The following is a 26,074-nucleotide window of genomic DNA, read 5'->3' on the forward strand; positions in this document are numbered from 1 at the left end:
ATACTTCTTCTAGAAAGGCTCTAAAGATTAATAGAATAATTAAAATATGGTTTGATTTGTTTTTATCCTGCTGTTAGACTGTTGGCTCCTTGAGGACAGGGACTAGAGGTCATGTTTATTTCTACATTCCCCTTGCTATTAAATGCAAAGTAAATACAGTGATGTATGAGTGAGTGAAGTTCTGTCCCAGGAAGTCTAAGATACAGGCTGCTTAACAGAACCTTAGCATGTTAGAACTTAAAGTGTTTTGAAAATTCAAGTCAAACTCTTCTTTTGAGGAGGAACGACCTCCTTGGGTGACCCAATGTGTTGCAGGCAGAACAGAACTTAGAATCCAGGCCTACTGGGCTATCTGGTTTCAAAGAGCCTAATCTTGTCTGTAAGTTAATTCCTTCCTTTCTTCCCTCCCTCTCTCCCTTTTTTTCCCTCCCTTTCTTTTTTTCATGATGTGGGTTGAGTAGCTTTACACCCTTAAAGTTTCAAGCCTGAAAGTTACAAAGCAAGGCAAGATTTCTCATCCCGTTCACACCGATATCCAGACTTACTCCTGATTATGTCTTTGTTCAGGCCAGAGTGGAATCCAGTTCCTCTGCCTCTCACCACACCCAAAATATGCAGAGTGGTAGCTCCTGCAGAGAAAATGATCTTGACCCGAGTCCCCCTCAGACCGTGCTACTGATGGTTGGTGATTAGTGGGAAAGAGGCTATTAGGGCAGGCTGGTTGTTTTTATGCAACAGCCAACTTTTGGGGAAAGCTGGAAGGAGATCAGGAATTCTTTTTTTTTCTCAAAGAAGACAAATGTGGCCAGACCGTGTAATTTACTTCTCTAGCTTCTGGGCCCACTGTTTTGTAAACATCCCCATGAGCTTGTTAAAGCAAACAGTGTGAAGGCTAAAGACGCTGCAGCCCTTCTTTCCACACCTCACCTCTATCTATGATTCTGGTTGTTTTTCCCCCCAGTTTCAATAATCTACAGTTGTTCATTGTGATGTCTTTTCTTTATCTCCTCCCAGTATCTCCCTAGAATGTCACCTGGAGCCTTATTTGGGTAGCCACTTGTTATTACATTCCACACTTTTTATGTAAGGTCAGAATATTTTAGAATGCTTCATTCAGAGAGTACTGGGGACTGCTATGCAGTAGAATTGGTACTGAGGCTACATTGTTCTCTGGCCAGCAGCCAGCACCCGTGGGCACACAGAACTGGAAGCTCTAAAGCACAGTGGCTCTGCTCACCATTCTCTTCTCGCTGTCTCTCTCTCATTGTTTCTCTTTTCATCTGTAAAATAACACTAAAAAACTAAGGCTTTTTTTCTTGCCATAGAGCAGTCTCTAAGAGAGCAGTAGCCATAGACTACTGAACACTAAAAAGATGCTCTAAGCTGCTCTATCCAGTATGGCAGCCACCAGTCCCATGTGGTTATTGAGCACAGGAAATGTGACTAATCTCTACTATAAGTATAAAATACACATCAGATTTCAAAGCCTTAGTACAAAAAAAGAGTAAGATATTTCATGAGTAACTTTAATATTGAATACATGTTGAAATGGTAATATTTTGGGTATATTGGGTTAAATAAAATGTATTATTAAAATTAGTATCTGTTTCCTTTTACTTTTTAAAATGTAGCTGTTAGAAAACTTAATTATATACAGAGGGTGCCAAAAAAATATATACACATTTTAAGAAAGGAAAAAACTGGGCAGCCGGTTGGCTCAGTTGGTTAGAGCACAGTGCTCATAACAGTAAGGTCGCCGGTTCGATCCCCACATGGGCCAGTGAGCTGCGCTCTCCACAACTAGACTGAAAACAACGACTTGACTTGGAGCTGAGCTGCGCCCTCCACAACTAGATTGAAGAAAACAATGACTTGAGTTGGAGCTGATGGGTCCTGGAAAACCATACTGTTTACCAGTATTCCCCAATTAAAAAAAAAAAAAAGGGAAAAATGTATTAAAATTGTAATACTCAATATATACCAATAACAAAAGATGAATACAAGTCGTGTACACATTTTTTTGGCACCCCGGTATGTGACTCGCATTATATTTTAATTGGGCAGCACTGGTCTAGAAATACCTAAGAGTAAATACCGTCTCAAAAGTTTTCTGTACTGTGGAACTTCAGGAAACTAGCTACTATTTTCCTCTGTAGCCACCCGCTTTACCCTTTTTAATGTTCTTTCATTACATTTGATGACATCAGGAAGAAAGCCTTTATTTTTAAGTGGTAATTTTTTTTTTTTTAAACCCGCTACTCACCTGAGACAAGTGACATCTAGTGAAAAGTTGGGTAGTCGGGAAAGGGAGTAAAAGGCATTGGGGAGCAGAAGAATGGTGATTAGTTCAAACTTCTGACTTGGAATTGTTTTATGTATTTGGAACTCTTCAGCTAACAAGTCTCAGGTAAAGATCTGAAGGAGAGAAAAGTGAAATAGACACTCTAAAACTGAAATTTGCCTTCCTCTTAAGGTTCTAGTCTTGCTTTCCCCTTATTTATCTAAATTTATTGAGGACCTATCATGTGCCAGACAGTTTCCTGCTCACAAGGAGCTTACATTCAGGTAGAGAATTAATTTGAATCCGGCCTCCTACTCTAGATGACCACTGTGATGATGGTAGAAAAGACAATGCTTTTGGGGCAGTAGAAAGTCATGACTCATTCTGTCTGGAGAGGAGACTGAAGGCTTCATGTGCCTTGGCAGAAAGGCAGGTGGGAAGGATGTTTCAGGCCGAGGGGGCGAGCCTGACTACAGGCATGGGGAGTGGTAGAAGGTGACTCTTACAATAGTAGTTTGGGGCCATATTGGCATTTGACTGCCTCTCTAAGGATGTTGGATCTTATCCTATATTTGGGGGACCGTTAGTGGGTTCTAAGCAGGGGAATGACCTGTTCAAGACTGTATGTTAGAGATACCACTCCTGGGAAGGATAGATTGGAGGGGGAGACACTGAATGCAGGCAGCTGTAGACAGCCAGGCAAGGGACAGCAAGGGCTCGACAGAAAGGAAAGCATATATACAATAAACAGTTGATGAGGGTCCAGTACAGTTCCAGATTTCGAACTTAGATCCCTAGGAGGTGCCTATATTCAAAATTGCGAATGTAGTAGAGGATTGGGCTGCAATGGAACACATAAGATGCACTCTGGACTTGTGGGTGGAGCTGCAGAGGGAGCTGGCTGGAGCTGAAGTGCTTGTGTTTGTGTTTCAGATGGTGACCCTCTTTCAGATGTGGGTTGTTCCCCTCTATTTCACAGTGAAGCTGCACTGGTGGAGGTTCCTAGTGATCTGGATCTTGTTCTCTGCTGTCACTGCCTTTGTCACCTTCCGAGCTACCCGGAAACCACTAGTACAGACAACCCCAAGGTGAGAATTCAGGTAGTGGGGAAGAGCTACGTTTCCTGAAGCTACCTGGTTGAGGAGCATGGGCGGGGTGGGTTTAACCTGAAAATACTGCAGTTTTTATCTTCTGAGATTACTTGGCAAGGGGCCCCACCAAAACCAGCTGATTGGGAGACCTATCCCCATTCACAGATAAAAACCCTCAAATATTTCCCTATAGCTTGCTTACCTTATGGTTTATATCAAGATCTATTAATCTATTAAAAGCAAACAAAATAAGTAAGTAAATCCTGACGATGATTGTGGTCTCATTTAAATGTTATTTCCTTCTGTGAACCCTTCTTTGATCTCTGAGTTAGTTTATATTCTTTCGTAATGCTCTGTAGTTTTCCTTCATAGAATTTATCTCAATTTGTAACTAAATATTCTCTTGCATGTCTGTCTCCCCCACTAAACTAGAATTATGAGATCAGGAACCACATCCATTTCGTTTGTTGCTGTATATCCAGGCCCTGCCACAGGGCCTGGCACATAGTAGCTTACTCTGAATTTTTGTTGAATGAATGAATCTCAGCAAATTTGCAATTTTCCTATAAACAATACTTCTTTTGGGGTCCCAAAATAGCCCCTGCCTTTATAATTCTGTGTGTGTTATCCAAATGTATTTCTCATTTGACCCTTCCATCCAGCTTGTGAGGTCATTTAATATCTGTGAGAATAAAGAAAAAAATAGAGATTTTTCTCATTCATTCATTCAACAAGCACCTGCTGTTTGTGAGGCCCTATGCTGAGCGCTGGGGTACAGAACAGGGTAAGACATGGTCCCTGCCCTCAGTGAGTGCTCGGTTTAATTGAGGAGATGGGTGAGAAAGCAGCTGTTTCAGTCAGTAAGTACTCTGAGAGCCGGGTGTAAAGGTCCAGGAGAGCCTGACGGAGGAACTGGTCAGCTTCAAGGTTGTGACTGCTAGATCTGAAGTCCTCCAAGCTGCGGGTTGCTCTTTTTCCCATGTATCTTATGTTCCACTTTACTGCAAACCTTGCTTTGGCCTTGTGAGTCTAACTGCACAAAGATAAATTTGTCTTCAAGGTGAAGTTGGTGATCCAGAAGCCCCTTTCTGGCTATGGTAGTTTATGCTAAGGGCCATTATGGAAGGAAGATACAGGCTCTGGAGCCAGATGAAGGTGGATTGGAAACCCAAGCCCTGCCATTTATTAATTATATGACCTGTATGACTTCATCTTTCTGAGCCTTGAATTCTTTATCCCTAACAGTGTGGTAATAATTGCTACCTCAGGTAGGATGATATGAAGAAAAAGTGTAATAAAGCATGTCAAGAATCACCAGGTAACAAACAGTATCAACTTCTAGCTTTTTAAAATAACTGAAACCTCCATAGCATGGGAGGTTTTTGATACAACATTTGATTGAGCTTTACAGTTTCAAAGCGTTTTCATAAACATCCAGTTTATTCATGCAGATTTATTGAGCGTACGTTTTATGCACCAGGAAATGGGCTCTGTACAATCCAGTGAGGAAGGTAGGACAGTTTCCCCCATTTACAAATAAATAAGCTTGTCTCAGAGAGGTGATTTGACTTACCTGAGGCTACCCAGCTAATAAACCTCATTTGATCCAGATTCCACCTGAAATTCCACATCCTTGCCACGGTGTCTCATTCCCGTCTGATCAGTGCAAACCCTGGGTAATGGACCTGTGGTCTTTGAGGAAAGGCACTGTAAGATGTTTGGGGCCTTTCCCTCACCTGAGAAGCTACTGCCCCTTGCTTAGCCACAGCAAGGAGGCACAGGCAGGGACCTTGAGCTTCCTCCCTGGGGACCAGCAGGGTTGGTGTAACCTAGTAGGCTCTCAGGAGCTAGGGCAGCTTGTGCTAGTTATTTGAGCAAATGACTAAGTTGCTCATTAGCTCTCATCACAGATAGAATAGTGGCTCCTGGTATCAGAGACCTACCTCCATAGCATTTAAGGGCTCTGGTACGTTCAGGGAACCGTCTTTCCTTAACCTAGCTGCAGGCCACCAACCAGCTTCCACGCTGCTTCTCGGGCTCACAGTGAGCCTGCTTCTCCTGCAGGAGCATGTCACAGCACCATCCCATCACCACCATCACCACCATCGCGCACATACATTCAATTCAGAAGCAGTCTTTGATTGTCTCCCTCCTTATCACGTCTCCTCTGGAAAAAAATGATTTCAGAAGCAAAGTTGTTAGACATTCATTTCATTATTGGCCTGTGGATAGGAGCAAAGCAGTATTCAGATTAACCATGCCCAGGTGCAAAACCTGTAGCGGATTCTGCCTCTTACTCATCTTTCCTTGAATGTTCTTTCCCGACAAGAACAATTAGTTTCCCCACTTCTTCCCTTCTGAGCATATAGTTACTAGTTTTCACTTCCTTACCCAGTTACCCTGAATTTGAGACATCTGAGATCAGCTGTGCTCTTTCTTTGTTTGAGACTGAAACCTCCTTGTAAGGAAGGACCAGCTTTGTACAGTTAACTGAAGTTGCTCAATAAGTCCTAAGCAAAGAACCTGATGTCCCCCACTGATGTGAGAAGAAAGGATTCTGGTGGTCCAGAGGCCCATAGGCAGAGCGTCTTTGTAGGCTGTATTAATTTTCTCTCCTTTCTCCAGGTTGGTTTATAAGTGGTTCCTGCTGATCTATAAAATCAGCTATGCCACTGGCATCGTTGGCTACATGGCTGTCATGTTTACCCTCTTTGGTCTTAACTTATTGTTCAAGTGAGTACCCTTTGCTTTTGTTTTTGCTGGTGTTGGGGGAGGAGAAGCTGGTGGGATGTACCTTTCTTCCTGGGGCAAGTCCTGGGTATTAACAGGGAGAACATGGTCCCCAGGATAGGAGACTTGAGTTATGGAGGCTGGGAGTGTGGGCCCTCCATGATTTATGCTGGCAAAGAGAAAGGAATGTCTGGGTAATACACTTAGAGTTTCAAATCACAGGTTATATTTTCCAAGAATTTATATTTTAGTGGAAAAAGTGTAATGACAAAAGTAAGAAGAATAATGATTACAGCCAGTTACCCATAAGTCCTTCACCCTGGCAGAACCATTTTCCTTGTCCACATATATACTGTTTATTGCAACATTCACTCTACCTGTGTGGTCTTAATGTTCAAGGAGAATAGGAGTTGGCAAACTATGTTCTATGGGCCAAATTGGCCTACGTCCTGTTTCTATAAAATAAAAATTGTATTGGAACACAGGCACACACATTGTCTATGGGTGTTTTTGCAGTAAAACAGCAGCGTTGAATAATTGTGGCAGAGAGTAAAACCTAAAATATTTACTGTCTAGCCCTTTACAGAAACAGTTTGCCGACCCCTGGACTAGACATTCAAACTCATGGGACACAGTCAGCCATACCTGGCAGCCAGTCCACCTAGAAGGATACAAGACAGGAAACAGCAGGGCAGTGTCTGCAGAAGCCCGCACAGTAATCCCAGGGCTGAGATGTGAAGGAATGAGATGACACGGGGTGTGGGAGACGCCTGGCCCAGAAGCCCCACCCCTTTCCAAAGAAATACTTCCGGTTTTAGGACTCTCCCAGTCCAGATGCAGTGTACTAATTATAGGTCATGTTTACTAGATAAGCATTGTTGCTTTGTAACACAGCTGACGTTCTACCTTTATCACATTTCTCAGGAAACAGTTCTAGAAAGTTAACGTGTGGACATTTAAAGTCCTGCTCCGCTGGTGGGCACTTAGGTTGTTTTTCTATTTAATGCTATCACAGATAACATTGCTCTGTTGTTTCCTAAGGTTACATTATTAGGGGTGGGATTCTAGCTATTGCTTCATATTGTCATAAGCTTTCCAAAAGATTTGTATCAGCATACAGATCTCCCCACCCCCAATTGAGGCAGAAGCCAAGAAATTTTGGACTCTGGGACTGGCTGGTATAGGGAGTAAGTAGGGCAGAAGAGGGTGGAAATGTGGTTTCCTGGCAGAGGTGATGAGGGTGATGGATCATGGGGAATCCTAAGCCTGGGACAGTACACTGAAGCTGAAGAGATTTAAGATTCAAATTTAAATTCATGACCACTGGCCTCTTCCCCAAACCTAGTACACTGTAGGCAGGAATTTCTTTGAAACTGAAGGGAGTAAGTCCTAATTACATAATGAGAGGACACCCATGAATTGTTTCTTTCAGCAGTAGGATAGGCTGGAAGAATAAACAGGCCTCACAAAGATTTACAGGAACTCATCAGTATAGAGTGTAACACATCTCATCAAAGAAAACCAAGATATTTCCAGATATCTTCTTAACCTGTGTGGTTAAAATAATAAAAATTAAGATTCTGCATTTTATTAAAGATACTTAAAATTACAGTTTCTTTTTACTCTCTTCCACTACAGGGAGGAAAACAGAATTGAGAATCTTGACCATTTTTATGCTACTGATCAGGTTAATTGGTGTGAGATTATGTCTAGTTAGTAGGTTAAATATTACAAGATTGATGAGCATATCCATCTTTCTAAGATAAATATAATTTACAGCTTTAAGTGAACACATACAGTTTCTGGTATAAATATTTTAACAAAGGTACTTTCCTATAATAAACATTTATAGACTCAAAGTTGTAAATTATTGGTCCTTGGACTTATTAAAACAAAACTCGTGATATTTCAGGCAAGATCTTTGTCCTTAATAAAAAAGTTGAACTTTGATGACATGATACAGAACATGTATAGATGCAACTTAAAATGTTGTAACTAATATATAACTAACTTTTTCCCAAAAGCTGTGGTTGGCAAACTTTTTCTGTAAAGTTTATATTTTAATAAATATTTTAGGATTTGTGGAACAAAAGGCGAAATCTAGACTATGATATAGATACTTAAATAACAACAGAGAAAACTTCTTTGCCCTGCTTGCCTGGATGGGCTGTCTCAGATTGTGGGCATACTTTGTGCCCACTGGCCATCAGAAAAGACATTCTCAGAAGCAGGGGCTTGACGGGTTGTGTAAACACTTGGATCATTTTCATTCTCTGCTTCAGTGACACCTAGTGGGGGAGGTATGCCTTTCCCTCATTTTGGAGGGCTTAGCCATCTCAACTTGGGCAGCTGGCATCTCAACTTGGAGGTGAGGCAACTCAGTGAGTTGCCGACTTTCGGACTGAAACTCCACTGCTTGGTGTCCAGCAGTTGCCAGTAGTGAAGTTCTGAACATGTAGGTGCCAACCAGAGCGGGCTCTAGGCAGCTGCAAGGCATGGTTGTCAGTTGGAGGAGGCAGGCCCTGGGAACAGAGTGGGAAGTAGGGCAGAAGGGGCACCCTGACTGGTCTTTGCAGCTCACAGTGCTGGCCTGTTGAAGTGGTGCTCATGGGCCGTATAACAGGCAGCCGGTCAGATTTGCTCTTCGTTTGCCAACACTTACACTAGCCCTTGAGCCTCCGAACTTGAGGTACTGCCTTCTCCGCCCAGAGCAGTAACACAGAGCAGTGTGTCTCAGGGCAGGCCTCACAGGCCCACTGCTTCCCTTACAGGATCAAACCGGAAGATGCCATGGACTTTGGCATTTCTCTCCTCTTCTATGGCCTCTACTATGGCGTTCTGGAGCGGGACTTTGCAGAAATGTGTGCAGACTACATGGCGTCTACCATCGGGGTGAGTTCACCTGGGCTCTTAGTACTGCCCCTTGCCACCTCCACAGCAGGACAGCATCACTTGTTTGACGTCAGAGATAAGCCATGTAACATCCTTCAAGATGTGGGTGGTATGTGTGGAGAGTCCTTTAAAATTCGGAAAGCAAGATCTCAGATATAACTTTAGGGCTGTTACAGAGAAGAACCACTTTCCCCTGCAGGAAGTTAATATTCATTCATTCAACTGCCTGTGTACCTGGGCACTGTGCGTGTGCTGGAATTACAAAGGGGTACAGAGATAAATGTCCTGCCTAAGTGGAGTTTACTCTCTAGTGACAGATGGGTATGAAGGTAACAAACCTAGAAATAAATACATAATTATAACTTTAATAAATATTATGAAGGCAAGGTTAACAATGCAATGAACAAACATCGTAGTGGCATTTGACCACGTAGACAATACAGAAGTGCTCCCCATCTCAGTGTCATCTCATTAGACCCCACTCCAAGAAGGAACATTTCCAAGTTTAATGGACATTTCTCCAATTCTGTGCTGAAATACATGTGGCTCTGTCTGATGAAGGGGGTGCTGAAGGGCATTCAGAAGTTCTTGCTACATCATGGTTTGGCAGTTTGGAGAGAACTCCTCGGAGAATATTTGGAAAGTAGGTTCTCTTGGAGCATCCAGATACCAGTCCTAGCTTTTAGGCAGCAAATGTGAATGGAGACCAAGTGACAGGAACAGGAAAGGACTGGCACTGACTTTAAGTGAGGCATCTCAGAAACTCCTGGAGAGTTGGAGGTATTTTTACAGATGGGAGGCTAATTACTGTGCAAATTTGTATGTCTGTGCTGTTGCGATCTCATCTGTGCCGCAGGCCAGTAGGTCTGGGGCAATTTAGGTTAAATAATACTCAGCCATCGCTTTGGATAACTTTAATCAAGTATAGTTTTTTTAGGTCCAGGGTTTTATTTCTCAGTATTATTTTTCCTGTAATGGATCATATTGAAAACAAAGTACATTGAGTCAATTCATACACAGCCTGTTAGATTCTTTTTGAACAACTGTCCTATGTTTTAGCTGCATTTCACTGTCTCTTATCCGTGTAAGCTTCAGATCTTCCTTTAACCAGTTCATTCCCCAGAAGAGATCTCCAGACCCTAGATTGTCTAATTATTAACTTCACTGTCAACAACAGCTGTTCTCTAAGATACTTCTATGGCAGTAGCCAGCTTTTCAGCACTCCTGCCAGTGTCCTGTCCTTTACCATCTAATGATTTCCTTGTCTTCTCTTACGTTTTTTTAAGGGACAATTCTCTGATTTCCCCGGGTTGTTGCCAACTTTATCTCCAGGTTATTATCAGCTGCTAATTTAAGCATAGCCTTAATTCCCTCAGGGGGATCACTAATAACCCATCTACAGAATCCCTCTTCTGTCCAAATGGAACCTAGTTCAGAATTGATCCACAAGTTAGCTTCTCCTCTGGGATCATTACATTGTCTTCCCCGAAATGGGATTTGAGCTGGGCCTCTTTCCATGCTCTTGGGAAGAATTATTGGATGCTCCAGTGATTACAAGTGGTAATCCCTAATTATTATTATCTAATTCCCCAGTAATGATAAACTCCAGCTTCACCAAAAGTCCTGGCAGGCGGGTTTCTTGTTAGGGTTGAGAGTGCCTCACATACCAGCTCCTGCCCCCTCATATTTCTCCTTTCTTTTATGGGGTCTTACTAGTTACTCCACCACTCCATGCTCATTCTTTAATAGTCTGGCCCAAAGATAAACCCACGCACTTCCCTGTGCCTCTTAGCACAAGAACAGAAGGATCAAACAATCACATCAGACTTCATTAAAGATTTGAGGATGGTAGCAGGAAAATAATGCATGAATCCCTGACTGAGGTTAGTCTGACTTAGCGGGCTACCTGCTTTCCAGGGCTTCCAGACCCTGCATCGTCTAAACCTCAGCCTCCCTCTGTGTAGTTGGTATGATCTCGGCACCCACCACCTAGGCTCCATCTAGACAGCTTTTCCCGAATGTCCAGACCTAGAGACTGTGTTCCTGACAAAAATAATGCTGCGCCCTCCCCTGTACCTCAGCCCGGCCTTCGGAATCTTAGTGTCTTACCTAGGACCTACCTCTCCCTTAGGTAACTGACGCTGAGAATGGCTATCCTTTCAGAGGAGCCACTCAGTATCTAACTCCTGTTGAATGGAATGTGACGTTGCTGACCCTAACTATACACGAGCAGTTTGCTGTGTCCCAGGTCCCCAGGACAGGGAGTGAGTCACCAGGAGTTCATTCATTCATTCATTGTTTCCCATAGCAGATATTGCTGAGACTTAGTGTGGGCCTTCTGCTAGAGCTCAATATGCCAACAGATTAAACCAGGCAGAGACACGGGACAAGGGACTCCACCAGGGGGTAAAGGGATAAATTGCGCTGCCTTTATAGTTCTTTCCAACTCTGAGAATTCCAGGACTCTCTTATTCCTGCCGGTCCTTGATCAAGTGGACTTCGGTCTGTTCAGGAACAGCTGGGCCCCTGCGCCACGGCAGCCTGAATTTCAATAATATCCATGGCCTCGACGCCAGAATCTGATGAGTGCTTCGGGGGAGGCAATGTCAGGAAGCCAGGAAACTTCAGCCTTCCATGCGTTCATTGGCCAACTCGTTCATTTATTTACTCAAGCAGCAGTTGTTACCAACCATCTACAGGGTACCAAGTATGACCAAGTACAGTCCTCACTAGCACACACTATCGCCCAAGGCAGTTTTTAAAATTGTGGTAAAATGCGCACGACATAAAATTTACCATCATAACCAATTGTAAGTGCATGATTCAGTGGCATTAAGTCCACTTGCATTGTTTTGCAACCATCACCACCATCCATCCACAGAACTTCATTTTGCAGAACTGAAGCTCTGTATCCATTAAACAGTAATTTCCCCTCCCCCCAGCCCCTGGCAACCACCATTCTACTTTCTGTCTCTGAATTTGACCACTCTAGGTACCTCATATAAGTGTATTCATATAATATTTGACCTTCAGGACTGGTTTATTTTACTTAGCATAATGTCCTAAAGGTCCATCCATGTTGTAGCGTGTCTCAGAATTTTCTTCTTTTTAAGGCTGCATAGTATTCCACTGCATGTACATGTCACATTTTCAGTCCTGGTAATTTTTCATAGTCTGTCCATTCTGTGGTCGCAGCTTCTATCCCAGAGAGTCATAGTTGATGTTGGAGCTGCTCTGCCTACCAGGTCAGGAACTGGTCTGATTCATCGCTTGGTCCCCCTCTCACAGTGATTTGACATAAAAAGATTTGTAATTTATTAATGTCAGCGTTCTTAGAAATGAAACCAAGAGGTTTTAGAAGTATATCAGCAAGCATTCTCAATTCCTTTTCACTGTTTTACACTTCTGTTTAATGTAGAGCAGCTCTTTGTTTTGCCTCACATGGAGAAATTTGTAATATGAACTGAAGTAAACTCTCTTCTTTCCTTGAGTCAAGAGAACCTTGGATGATGTTTCTTTTCCAGCTGATCACTATGAGGTTGTAAGCTTGTGACAGCCAGTCAGTACAGTTTCCATTCATACTCAAAAGTCATGTAGGGGTGGTTTGGGTGAAGGGTGGAAGATTGTGAAATAAACCTATTTTCTGGGGCTTCTTCCAGGCAAGGTAGTAACACACTGTTCATGCTACATTGGGCAAGTGTCCCACCTCACACTTTCTACCTTCTGAACAAGTTCCTGTGTCCCAGATTTACCTCCTAGATCGTCAGCGGCCCTAGATAACTTCAGGATAGGACTAGCTGCCCATTTATTTGGCTTAAAGTAGTAGAAGGAGCTAGGGGGTTAGAGTCAGACAGATCTGGTTTCATTCTAATCTACTTTTAATTAGCTGTGTACTCTTGAGCAAATTATTTTACCTCTCTGATCTTGTTTTCTTCACTGTAATATTAATATTACCACACTTGTAGAATTGTTGTAAGAAACTAATGGGTTAGTGTAAAAGCCCATGGCTAACTCTCAGTAGATGATGGCGATAGCTGTCATTGATCAAGTACCTGCTATACAGTACTGCTGTGCTACAAAACGACATGTTTTATATCTAATCGCCTGGCGCACAGGCGCCCTCTAGGATTTGCCTTTGTATCTTCTTCAGACCCAACAAACACACAGAGCAAGACACAAAACAGGCAAATCATCATTCACGAGGAAATGCCAGTTCTCTCTTGATGCTGTCTATAGTCTGAAGTCATCTCAGATCACTCTGTGACATGGAATCTCCTCTTCTATAACCCTGAGAAATGGGTATTTCATTTAGTTTTTCAACAAGCATTGCTCACATTATCTGCCTGAATTCAACTAGCCCCTGCTCAGCTGTGCCACCAGCTCTCTGGCCTCAGGCAAGGCTCTTTTCCTCCTTGAGCCTCAGTCGCCATCTCTCCCCCCGTCCACGGGGTGGGACTAGAAGGGCTCACAAGGCTTTCATGGCACAAGTTTTCTGTGATGTTCAGTGGTGTGGAATGGAACTCGTCATTCCTGAGCTCCTCCCTGCACCTACTATATGCCAGCCCCTGTGCCGGGGTTTTCCATGTTTCCTCAGTGAGTCTTCCCCATGTGATGTGAGCCCAGAGGTAGTCTTCCCATCCTCAGAAGGAGAAATCTTACTATGTTTATCTGGAGAGCTTACTCTCCCCCTTTAAGTAACCCCTGTTTTAAACCTTCTCCACTCTCAAACCTCTCACACCCCTTTCCTCTGTCCCTTCATCCTCAGCTGATGACCTTGCCTCCTATTTACCTGAGAACCTAGAAATCAAACAGAAATTCCCACAATTTCTTGATACCATACCTACAGATCTTCATACATTTGTACCCATCTTCTCCTTCCCTCCAGTTACAGTGGAGTAAATGTCCTTTCTCCCATCAAAGGCCAGCCCTGCCTGCACTCTGGGTTCCGTCCCTTCCTGCCTTCCCAGGGACCCTGTGCTGTTGACTTCTCTTTCTCACCCGTGACTTCAACTCTCCCTGTTTCCTGGGCTCTTCCCATTAACCTTAAGCATTTATTTCCCCCCCCCCAAAAAATACCCTTTTTCTGACCCACTTTCTCTTCCAGCTACTGACCCATTTCCTGATTCTAATCTGGCCTTGGCTTGTACCCTTCTGGAATGACTTAGTTCACTAGTGACTCAGTGTCACTAATTCTGATCTCAGTCGTCTTCAGCACAGTTGACTCAGCCTTCCTTGAAAAGCCTTCCCCCCCTTGTCTTTATGTCATTACTCTGTATCTGTTTTCTTTTTGTCTCACATTTTCTGTCTCCTCTGCTAACTTTTCCTTCCCTTAAAATGTTACTGTTCCTCTGAGCTCAAACTTGTCATCTTCTCTTCACCCAGATAATTTCCCTTTTAACATGGCTTCCAGATCTCTAATCCAAGACTTTTCTCTGAGCTCCAGACTTTTATTATTCAGCTATCTGTTTGGCATCACCAGTCCATCTACTTCTATCAGTTTTTACTGCCATCAGATTAGCCCAAACCATCACCTTAGCACAGGTCTCCATCTATTGCTTTTAAAGAATTACAATTGTCTCTTAGCTGGTCTCTCTGAACCCACTTTGCCATTATCTCCAATCCATTTTTCACATAGAAGACACAGTGATCTTTTAAAAATTTGAGTCCAGTTATGTTACTCCTTACTTAAATAAAGCCCTTAGATGACTTCCCATTTCAAGTCCAAAGTTTTTCGTAAGTCTTACTTCTTTCTTCTTTCTCAAACCTCTGTAGCCACATTAGACTCCTTTCAGTTTCTCAAGTACACCAAGCTCCAGGGGCCTGCGTCAGGTCCTCTTCATCTCTAACTCCCACCATGTTTTACTTCTCAGCCTAAAATACCGCTCAGAGAAGCCTTCTTGAATGGCCTAGGCTTAGTTAGCGACCACTTTCATTGCAATGTTCTTTCATAGCCCCTTTAATGCCTTTTTAATAATTCTTGTTTTAGCTTTTTTAATAATTAGTTCTATTTTATATATATAACTATTTTTTCATTCATTCATTCATTCATTCATTTATTTTTATTGGGGAACAGTGTGTTTCTCCAGGGCTCATTAGCTTCAAGTCGTTGTCCCTAATCTAGTTGTGGAGGTCACAGCTCAGCTCCAAGTCCAGTCACCGTTTCCAATCTTAGTTGCAGGGGGCACAGCCCACCATCAGAAAGGAGCCTGCATGTGGGAATTGAACCAGCAACCTTGTTGTTGAGAGCTCGCGCTCCAACCAACTGAGCCATTCGGCCACCCCGTACTATATTTTTATTGTGGTAAAATATATGTAACATAAAATTTGCCATTTTAGCCATTTTAAGTGTACAATTTAGTGCATTAATTACATTCACAGTGCTGTGCAACTATCACCACTACCTAGTTCCAATTTTTCACCCAAACAGAAACTCTACCCATTAAACAATAACCTCCCAATCCCTCCCTCTGACCCGTGGCTACCTCTAATCCACTTTCTCCCTCTATGAATTTGCCTGTTCTAGATATTTTATATAAATGGGATCATACATTTTTCCTTTAGTATCTGCTTCTTTCGTTTTTCATAATGTTTTCAATGCATGTTGTTGCATGTATTAGAACTTCATTATTTTAATGACTGAATAATATTCCATTCTGTGACTACTCCACATTTTGTTCATCCATCCATCTGTTGATGGACACTTGGGTTGTTTCCACCTTTTGGCTGTTAAGAATAACGCTGCTATGAGCGTTGGTGTATGAGTGTGTGTTTAGCCCGTTTTCTTTTGGGGGGGTATATACCTAAGAATGGAATTGCTGTGTCATGTAGTGATTCCGTGTTTAACTTTTAGAAGAATTGCCAAACTCTTTGCTTCTTGAATTATAAATAACACTTAAATGAATATCTGTATGCATGAAGCTTTTTTGACATTTGTACTTATTTCTTTAAATTCCTTGAAGTGAATTTAAAGGGTGTGAGAGTTTGAGATATCATGCCACATGCTACCCAAAAGGATTAAACCTCTTTTGCTGCTGCCACAAGTGTCTGAGAATGCCCTTGTCACCAAAACAACATTGCACCAGAAATTTCCCTTTTTCATCTTAGATAAGAGATGTTTCTGTGTCTTATGAAACCATAGTCTGGCCACAGAGTGACTTACCTGATATGCTCCTGGCCACCAGCCTTGAGTCCTTTTAGCTCTCATTCTCTTTGTCCCCGACGCTGAGCCAGCCGTTTTCAGGTCTTACTGATCTGACTTCCCAACCCATCTCTGGTCCGTCCCTTTCTCCTCATTTGCCCAGCAGGGATGCAGTTAGCTTGGCGTATAAAGATGTTCTCTACCTCTGTCCTACCCCTGCCACGTTGCCTTCTCTCCAGAAGACCTAAGGCGTCTGTAGTAGCTTCCCACTTGGGCTGATTCTCACGTCTTTTTCGTCTTTTCCTTGTGCTCTTCTCTCCCAGTTCTACAGCGAGTCGGGCATGCCTACCAAGCACCTGTCGGACAGCGTGTGTGCCGTGTGCGGGCAGCAGATCTTCGTGGATGTCAGTGAAGAGGGCATCATCGAGAACACATACAGGCTGTCCTGCAATCACGTGTATCCTGCCTGGAGCTTCCGGGTCACATGCGCACTCCAGTCAGGGAGGGGAGGAGCATGCCGTCCCGACCTCTGTGGGAGAGTAACAAGAGGGTAGACATTTGGGTGATAGTTCCTGTTAGAGAAGCCAGCACCCTGGAGCGGAAACCGCAGCCTCGTCCACTCTTTCCCACAGATGGGAGACACTCCTGTATAAACAGTGTTTATAGCCTGGCTGGATCAGAAAGGAGCCTGCACTGGCTCCCCAAGATTAGATGGGGCACAGGGGAAGAGCATCCTCTAACCGGGCCCCTCAGTTTCAGAAGCAAATGCCCATGAATAGCATTTGTGATATGTACTTACTTAGCTTCCATTCTGCGCCATATATTATATTATCCCCATTTTGCCCCATCGTAGCCCTGTAAGGTAGAGCTCATTAGTCTCACTTCACAAATGAGGAAACTGGTTCAGAGAGAAGGGACTTGCCCAAGATTATGCAGCCGATAAGAGGTGAAGCCAGGCTTTGAGCCTTTCTCCAGAGCTAGTGCATGGGCATCTTGAAGACTGGCACAGAGCTGGAGTGCCACCCTGGCTGCCCACCATTTCCCTTGACCAGTGGCACTCAGATTCCACGAGTTCTGCATCCGCGGCTGGTGCATTGTGGGAAAGAAGCAGACGTGTCCCTACTGCAAAGAGAAGGTAGACCTCAAGAGGATGTTCAGCAACCCGTATCCTTTGTCTGGGTTCTTGTTGGGAGTGGGCAGGGAAGAAAGCACTGCCCTTGTGAGCCTGCATTTAGGTCCTCCTGGGCCCTCCCTCCTGACCCCAGCCTGGTACACGTTCACCATTCTATGTGGCCTCAGGTCCAGGAAAGTCGGGGATGGAACATGGGGCAGGACTAGCAGCTCAGCTTCTCATCATAGTTCTATTAGGTTGGTGCAAAAGTAACTGCGGTTTAAAAGGTTAGAAACAATTGCAAAAATGGCAATTACTTTTGCACCAACCTACAAGATCCCTTAAGTGTAAATTGCTGGTACTGTGTTTCCCCAAAAATAAGACCTACTCCAAAAATAAGCCCCAGTTAAGATCGTCAGCCGGACGGACGCATTTAGTACATTATGACGATGTTTTAGAAGAAGATGACATGACTGTATCTGAATAAATGTAGATTGTTGTACATGAAAAAAATAAGACATCCTCTGAAAATAAGCCCTAATGAAGCAAATATTAATATAAGATCCGATCTTATTTTCGGGGACACACGGTTGTAGCAGCTACCACTTCCTGCTCGCTTACTGTGTTCCTGGCACTGTGCTAAGTGCTTTATTCATATTAATCTCATTTGATTCGCGCAGCTTTATGACGTGGGTAGTATTCTCCTCATTTTACAGCATCCTCCCCACCCCCCCAGCGTTCTCTCTGTGCCAGGGTTCCCTGTCCCCTAGAGATTAGCCCTTTAAGATTTCTTGCTTGTTCTTCCAGGGACGAGTTTAGGAACAGGTAAGTAACTCAGTGGTCACGCTGATGCTTCGGGCTTCCGTTAGTTCTCAGGGACTGGGCCAGGCTGCTTTTTCTGATGCCTTTGGAGAGGTTCCCCACAGTCTCAGGAGGTTCAAGCTGTGCTTTCCCCAGAGCTGGAATCCCAGGCTCCTTCTCCAGACGTCTTGCCCAGCATGTAGCTGTAATGCGAAAGGAGCCGCTTGGTCACCGTAGAGCCTGGTGCTTAGTGCCCGGCTCGGGATTCATTAGAGCCTCTGCCAGGGGTTATCCCGTGACTAGCCTCTTGCTCCCTTCTGCCTCTGTCCCTAGCCTCAACCTCTTCCTTGACCTGAAAATCTTTGATACTGGACATTACAAGAACCTTTGGGGTTACCTTATTTCACTCCCAGCTTCCCTATAGCCATTGTCACAGATATGTTTACAGCAGCCTCCAGTTGTTCTCTACCACACTGGAGCCCCGTCTTAGAGAAGGTGGTACATGGGAGGCCCTCTGCGCATGCTATTCGTGGAGAACTTAGTTTTACCCCTCTACCCCTGTCTTCTTCACTGGTCCCGTCTGTTCTCCTTCCCCCATTCTCTTTAGCCCTTTATTACAACATGGGAAGACTGGATGGGGCTTTCTAGAAAGCAGCTGCCTTTCCACAGGCTGATTCTGTGGAGTAGCTGGAAAGCGTGGGCAGTTCTCGGGAGGATTTGGGCAAACCTTGTGGCCTATCCCCTAGAGCAGGCTTCGCAGCTCGAGCATAGCCTCTTTTCGTTAACATACTGCCAGCTGGGAGAGGCCTCACGTCATGTACGGGCAACTGCTGGACTGGCTTCGGTACTTGGTAGCCTGGCAGCCTGTCATCATTGGCCTGGTGCAAGGCATCAACTACATCCTGGGCCTGGAATAGCTGGGCAGAAGAGCATCCACCCACCTTGGACCTCAGGGCACTCTCCTCCTGCCCTTCAAGATCTCCTGGGTGGGAAAGACTCAAAGGGGCACTTGGGCCACTCAGGACCCCCCTGGCTGTGTCCAGGTGGGGAGGGATATGATGGCAAGCTAGCCAGTGGGGCTGTCAGCAGTGGGGGCTTTTTAAAAGAAAACTATTTTGATGAATATATTTAAAAACCTTTTTTATTGTGGAGCATAGGAATTGCCCCAACTCCTCCAGGCTTCGCCCTCCCTGCTTGAGCAGGGCAGGAGCAGAGCCACACCTTTTTTGGTTTAAAGGAGCCTTCTCACCCCTGGCTGGGGGCCTCAGCCCACCCCCTCCCGTTTCCTCCCTCTGTGGGGCACATGCCTGTTGCGCTCAGTGAGGACGAGCTGAAGCACTCGACTGGCGCCACAGATGGGCACTGAGGAGTGAGTGGTGTCCCGCCTCCCATCTGGAACATGGGATATTTTGTCTGACTCTGTCTTCCCCTGTCCAGGAGCCGTGGGCTGGTTCAGGGAAGTGGAACCCTGTGGCTTTTCCAGCAAGGGAAGCCTTGGGACCTCAGATTGCATTGAGGATTTGTTTGGGGGCAGCCAGAAGCAGCAGGAGCCTGGGTGACTGATCCCAGGAACGCTGCCAGCAGCAGTGATGAGGGCCCCGTGAGCCCGGAAGTGGTGACATGTGCCAAAGGCCCCGTCACTTCCTTCCTGAAAGCCCGAGTGAAGCTGTATGCGTGCATCTGTGTGTGTCCGCGCAGTCCCTGTGACAAATGGGAGACTGCGCCATTATCGGTGTTTCCCTGAGGCTGGCATGGGATTTCCAGCCCAGGGAATGTCCATACGTCAGTCAGCCTCGTGGGTTCATGGGTCCTGCCTGGGCCTGGCGGGTGGGGGAGGGGGAGGCCCAGGGGAGGGAGGCCTCAGCCCTGGTCCTAGGAGTTTTGAAGGAAGTAGCAGGGCAAACATGGCCTTGCTGCACCGGGCTCCTAGGGAATATGGCCCAGCTGGGCCTGCCCCTTCAAGGGCAGCAAGAACCAAGCTGGACCTTGTCACTCCATTCTGAATAAAGCTCCATGAGCTGGGTTGGAAAGCTGAACATCATCTTGCTTTTCTTCTTCGCACCTCCTTCCCTGGGGTCCCTGGAGGTGCCTGCCATGGCTAACTTTTGCCACTCCCATTTGAGAGCTAGGGTCCTGGGTGATTGGCCCCGCTCAGCATCCCTAGGGATGGAGCAATGCCGGGCTCCTGACCTGGCAGATGGGGCCCAGGGCATCCCTGGGTGATTGTCCTCACCGCCTGAGGCCAGTGCCCTGCCCCAGCCCTTCTCATGGGCCCTTTCCAGCTTTGGCTCTTACCCAGCTGTGGCTTCCCGTGGTCCCGCACTGCTCATGCCCGTCCTCAGAGAGGGAATGGGGACTAGTTGAAGGGTCCAGGGATCATCCTTTCATTTTTGTCCCCCCAACCCCCACACTAGGCTCATGTGACAAGTTGAGACCAGGCTGTCCAAGGCTCTCTTGTCATATTTCACCAGACCTGAGTCCTATGACCTTCCAGTGGCCCAACTTTGCTCTTTGTGACACTGAGGAAGAATCCTGTCTCCTCTCCCTCCCACCCCCACGGCCCCCAAAGGACCATGTCTCTCAGAGCTCCAGGCGGCCTTGCCTCCTGACCTAACTGCAGGGATGACTAAGGAAGTTTCCCTGTGTCCTGCAGCCTAGCAGCTCAGGAGGTAGGGGAGGAAAATGTCAAGTAGAGCCTGGAAAAGATGTGATTTTCTCTTGTGACTAAATGAGGAATATGAGTCTGGTTTTTACACACACACACACACACACACACACACACACACACACCTCGGGACTGCAGCACGTGGTGTTCTGACACATCCTCTAAACCCACTTGCGTGCCCTGGGCTCCCCAGCTCTGCCCTCCTCCTGATCACAGAAATCACAAACCTCAGACATCAGGGCTTGTCCTTCACACGTGATAAACGCATGCATTGGGTCCCCGTCCTGCTCTTCTTGCTTCCATGACCCTGGCAGTGAGGCCTCCTTCAGTTTTGCGTCCCAGGTACCTCACTCGCCGTACCATGGTCCTGGCCTGGCCACAGCCCCAGCTCCACTTGTTCCATCAGCGACCCGACTGGTGTGTTTATATAGCTCCGTTGCTGGAGCCAGTGCTGGGCTACTCCCCCTCTTCCCTGGGAAGTGTCCACTCCTCCTTTTAGGACCAGCGTTCCAGCTCGTGTTCCAAGCTTGGCTCTGAGAGGTTCCTGCAGACAATGCCAGAAAGTACTCTCAGCGCAGTTCCTGTGGTGCGGCTTGTATGGGGCCAGACACAGCTGAACTGAGCCATGGAGCTCCGAGAAGGGATTCTGAAAACCAGGGCTCTTCAGGCTTCTTGGGATCCAGGTAGGGGGAATTTGGACTTCCTGGTGAAGCTAGACGTGTAGCTGTGGCCCAGGGGCTGGGATGAGAGGAGTGAGAAGGGCTCGTGGTGGTGATGGATGGGTTGGCATGGTTTTGGGGACGACAAAGACTATGATGTGAATGGGCGGATGTAACATTGAACATGAAATGGTCAAAGTGATCCAACAGCTTGAGGTCCCCAGTGCCTGGGAGAGTTGTCCCCTGGGATGTCAGCGTGGCTGTGAAAGAGCAAGCAGACCTGCCCGTATAGAAGCAAAGGCCAGGCTCTGAAGAGCAGAGTTGGGCACTCGCACTGAAGTCCTGACCCTTTGCTGGGATGGAAGAATTGATCTGGGAGAGACTCGTTCATTCACACCTGTTGTGACCCTGAAAAGGTGAGGAGAAGGGTGGATTAAAGACCACAGCCTGACACCCCCTGTGAGGAGGGGCATGTGGGAGATTGCAGGATGTTTCCTGGCCACTGTAAACTTTGGCTCAAGAAGAGCCACACAGTGTGCAGGAACCTTGAGAACTGCGCCCAGACGGCTATAAACGTGTGTGCCCGTGTTAGTGGCGTGGCATCTTGCTTTGGATTCCTTGGTTAGAATAAAAGTGAGAGTAAAATAGGGTTAGGGGACCGTGCTTTCCCAGGACTCACTCTATCCTGGCCTTCCCAGACCAGTTCAGGCAGTGAAGAGCTTTGTCTCCCTTTGTGACTAGCTAAGTCCCTGGCCCCTCTTTGGGCCTCAGTTTCTCCATTCTTATAATGAAAAGGTTAGTTTGGACTAATAATTGGCATATTGTGGGTAATAAGAGCTCAGGGTGGGAAAAGACTGCCCACAAATGATCCTGCAGCTTTGTTTCTAAGTGCTGAAGAGCTCCAGCCGCTGCTGGGTGAGTTTTGAGGGGTTTTGTTTTTTCTGGTTTCTTTTTTTGAAAACTAGGAGTTTTCAATTGGGACAGATGGGCAGGAGCAACAGAACAGAGTACAGAGCAATGCCTGGCAGTCCACTGACTGTTCAGACCTCGGGGAGAGGCTGTGAAGTCTACGGGAAGAGCCATGTTGCATCTGAGAATTCAAGTCGTTTACTCACTGTTCTCCTCTTCCGCCTGCCCAAAGAGGAAGTCGTCGCATATATAGAGCCAGGCACGCCAGCTCCTGACGCAGACATCATGACCGTGAGACAGAACTGGACACCAGGTGGGACCTGGGTCTGTGCGAGGCGGGGTGAAGGGGGAGAAGGGGGGGTGGGGTCTGAACAGAATGGAGCGGTGTGGATGCCCTGAGCTTCACCCCCAGGAGACTCCACCCCACTGTATGGTGTTGGTTTTAGCCTCTCTACAGGTGCTGTGGTTCTGGCTCATTCTGAAGTCTCCTTGTGCTCCATTCAAAAAGGGCCAAGAGGTGGGGGCTGAGGGTCTATCTGGCCTTCCGATTCCCTGAGCAGAGCCCAGGAATTTCTGGGCCAGAGCTATACCCGGGTAGCAATGCCCTCGCCAGCCAAGACCCAAGCCGGGTGCTGAGCGTTCCCAAGCTGACCAACAGCCGCTGATCTCTGTGACTGTCCTTCCTCAGACCCCAGACCTTTGTGGGTCCTGTTCCTGTGTGCCCACTTCGTCTTCCATTTGGCCAGAGCCGCACCTACACCTCAGGCCACCACAGTTGGCACTGCCTCGGCTGGGACTGCAAAGGATCCCTGCCCCTTCTGGCCCCCGACGCTCCCAACAGTTAAGCGGTGCCCAGCATTGGAGGTGACCTGGCCAGACGTGAAAATCCCAATAAGTAAGGAGCAATTCTGATGGGAGCCCAGGAGGGCACAGTGTCGGAGGGAGGGCGTGGGCACAGAGGGTCCAAGGGTAGGGTTGACTCCTGAACATACGCCCCCACCCCCACCCCTTCTGCCATGTAGCTTGCCACCTACTAGGGCACCTTGGCTGAGCACCCAGCATGAGTGTGGGTGCAGGCCCAGCTCCCAAGATGCTCCCTATCAAATGGGACGGAGAGAATTCAGACATGAGGAATGGCCAGAGGTCGCCCAGAGCCTTGGCTGCAGTGTGCCCTATGGCCCAGCCCCTCGTCCCAGTGGCCCCCCTGGGGGGCAGTGGCCCGCTGGTGCTGTCTCCTTGGCTGGGATTCCTAGAGTCACCAAAGCTGGGCACCAGATCAGGTCATCCTGAAGAAACAAGCTCAGGAGTCGTCACCTGAACCAAGGCTCTCTCCCCAGATTCCTCTTGCTCAGCATGGGCCTCCCTGGTAGGCAGCCGTACTTCCCCTTTAAGACTTTCCCACCTGGGTGCAGAGCCCAGCGGCACTCCGGGCTCCTGGATCGCGGGCACTGGGGAGCTGGGCAGGGTGCCACAGAATGGCAGTGGGGAGGGTCTGCTCTACAGAAGGGCTGACAGCTGCATGTGTCCCTAGATGAAACGCTGACCTTGTCCTGTACTGCCTGTAGCCGCTTCCCCCACTTCAGTATCCTCTACTGGCTGGGCAATGGTTCCTTCATCGAGCATCTCCCTGGCCGGCTGCGGGAGGGCAGCACCAGGTGAGGGGCGAGGTGGTGAGGTGGCAGGGGTGGCCTCCGACTGCGGGGGTCTCATGGCCTTTCATTCTCTGCTGCAGGCGGGAGCGCAGGGGCACCAGCACCCAGCTGTGGAGAGCCTTGGTGCTGGAGGAGCTGAGCCCCGCCCTGCACAGCACCAACTTCTCCTGTGTTTTCGCGGATCCTGAGTACACTGTCCTGCGTCACGTCGTCCTAGCCCAGCTCTCTGTGACGAACCCAAGGGAAGGTTTCTAGGGACCGGAGGAGCTCTGCTGCAATGTGGGGAGGAAAGGGTAGGCTTCTCCCAGGGCAGCCTCCAGCTAATGACCACCATTCCTCCAAGTCCCCAAGCCTGAGTGGAAACTAAACAGAGCTCAGGGCGCAGGCAGAGGTGGCATGGCCTAGGGGTAGTGACGAGATGTCCCTCTCCCTTTGGCCCTGGGCCGTGTCTGCCTTCACTGTCCCCAGGCTGGGCTGAGGACAGTCATATCCCCTACTCAGGAAGCCCTCCAGAGGGTCCCCTCTGCCTCCCCATCCTGACGGGTGAGTTCTGAAGCCTGGAGAAACGCCACCTCTTCATTTCAGTCTTGGCTCTCAGCTCAGGCCACATTGTGCCTCCCACCTAGTGTTATGTTTGTACAAGGCATACTGCGTTTTACTGCACTTCACAGATACTCCTTTCTTTTTTTACAAATTGTAGGTTGGGGCAGCCCTCCGTCAAGTTAGTCTGTCAGTGCCATGTCCCAGCAGCATTTGCTCACTTCATGTCTGTCTGTCACATTTTGGTAATTCTCGCGATATTTCAAACTTCCCTCAGTATTGTATTTGTTACGGTGATCAGTGATCTTTGATGTTACTATTGTAATTGTTTTGGGGTGCCATGAACCGTGCCCATATAAGATGGTGAACTTAATCGATAAATGTGTGTTCTGACTTCTCCGTGGACCAACCAGTCCCCGTTTCTCTCCCTCTCCTCTCTATTCGACAGTATTGAAATTAGGCCAAATAATAACCCTACAGTGGCCTCTAAGTGTTCTAGTGAAAGGACTTTCACTTTAAGGTGTCTCTCCCTTTAAATCAAAAAATAGAAATGATTCTGCTTCGTGAGGAAGGCGTGTCCAAAGCCGAGACAGGCCACAAGGTAGGCCTGGAGCGCCAAAACAGTCGAGTAGTGAATGCAAAGGAAAAGTTCCTGAAGGAACTTAAAAGTGCTACCCCAGTGAACACACAAATGACAAGAAAACAAAACAGCTTTATTGCTGACATGGAAGAAATTTTAGTGGTCTGGATAGAAGACGAAACCAGCCACCACATTCCCTTAAGCCAAAGCCTCAAGGCTGTAACTCTCTTCAATTCTATGAAGGCTGAGAGGTGAGGAAGCTGCAGAAGAAAAGTGTGAAGCTAGCAGAGGTTGGTTCTTGAGGTTTAAAGAAAGCAGCTTTCTCCCAAACATAAAAATGCAAGTTGTGAAGCAGCAAGTGCTGGTGTACAAGCTGCAACAAGTTATCCAGAAGATCTAAGATAATTAACGAAGGTGGCTACAGTAAACAACAGATTTTCAATGTAGATGAAATAGCCTTTTATTGGGAGATGCTGTCTAGAATTTTCATAGCTAGCGGGGTCAGTGGCTTTAATGCTTCACAGGACAGGGTGACTGTCTTCTTAGGGCCTAGTGTTATTCTGAAAATCCTAGGGCCCTTAAGAATTATGCTAAATCTACTCTGCCTGTGCTCTATAAATGGAACAAAAACTGGATACCAGCACATCTGTTTACAACATGGTTCACTGAGTATTTTTAGGCCATTGTTGGGACCTGTTGCTCAGGGAAAAAAGATTCAAAATATTATTGCTTATTGACAAGTACCTGGTCACCCAAAAGCTCTAATGAAGATGTACAAGGTTCTTTTCATGCCTGCTAACACTATATCCATTTTGCAACCCTTGGATCAGGAGTAATTTCAACTTTCAAGTCTTACTAGTTAAGAAATACATTTCATAAGGCTATAGGTGCCAGAGTGATTCTTCTGATGGCTCTGGCAAAGTAAATTAAAACCCTCTGGAAAGGAGGTGCCAGTAAGAACATTTGTGATTCATGAGGTCAAAATACCACCACTAACGGGTTTGGAAGGTTTCCAACCCTCATGG

The 26,074-nt window shown here is 46.6% G+C and overlaps 2 protein-coding genes across 3 annotated transcripts in view; both read left to right on the top strand.

The window, feature by feature from the left end:
• The window catches only part of RNF121 (ring finger protein 121), a 74,541-nt gene extending 54,461 nt beyond the window's left edge, over window positions 1–20,080 (top strand). For both annotated transcript variants that reach the window (XM_033120143.1, XM_033120145.1), the window contains exons 3-8: window positions 3,215–3,369; window positions 5,998–6,105; window positions 8,874–8,994; window positions 16,456–16,589; window positions 17,195–17,296; window positions 18,841–20,080. In XM_033120143.1, coding sequence (XP_032976034.1) covers window positions 3,215–3,369; window positions 5,998–6,105; window positions 8,874–8,994; window positions 16,456–16,589; window positions 17,195–17,296; window positions 18,841–18,961 — 741 coding nt within the window. In that variant the 3' untranslated portion in view covers window positions 18,962–20,080. The remainder of the gene's footprint in view (window positions 1–3,214; window positions 3,370–5,997; window positions 6,106–8,873; window positions 8,995–16,455; window positions 16,590–17,194; window positions 17,297–18,840) is intronic.
• Window positions 20,081–20,234: 154 nt separating this feature from the next.
• IL18BP (interleukin 18 binding protein) lies at window positions 20,235–24,850 on the top strand. The gene is made up of 5 exons (XM_033120163.1): window positions 20,235–21,784; window positions 22,334–22,590; window positions 22,966–23,172; window positions 23,809–23,932; window positions 24,010–24,850. The coding sequence occupies exons 2-5, from the start codon at window positions 22,353–22,355 to the stop codon at window positions 24,182–24,184; spliced, it is 744 nt and encodes a 247-aa protein (XP_032976054.1). The 5' UTR covers window positions 20,235–21,784; window positions 22,334–22,352; the 3' UTR covers window positions 24,185–24,850.
• The last annotated feature ends 1,224 nt before the right edge of the window (window positions 24,851–26,074 follow it).

Source organism: Rhinolophus ferrumequinum, chromosome 11 (genome assembly GCF_004115265.2).
Source record: "Rhinolophus ferrumequinum isolate MPI-CBG mRhiFer1 chromosome 11, mRhiFer1_v1.p, whole genome shotgun sequence".
Classification (NCBI taxonomy): Eukaryota; Metazoa; Chordata; class Mammalia; order Chiroptera; family Rhinolophidae; genus Rhinolophus; species Rhinolophus ferrumequinum.

Excerpts from the sequence above, each read along its gene's own strand:
- IL18BP (XM_033120163.1), top strand. The coding sequence starts at position 22,353 with ATGGGCAGGAGCAACAGAACAGAGTACAGAGCAATGCCTGGCAGTCCA. Across the intron at positions 22,591-22,965 it reads GAGACAGAACTGGACACCAG|ACCCCAGACCTTTGTGGGTC; the intron begins GTGGGACCTGGG and ends GTCCTTCCTCAG. Across the intron at positions 23,173-23,808 it reads AGACGTGAAAATCCCAATAA|ATGAAACGCTGACCTTGTCC; the intron begins GTAAGGAGCAAT and ends ATGTGTCCCTAG.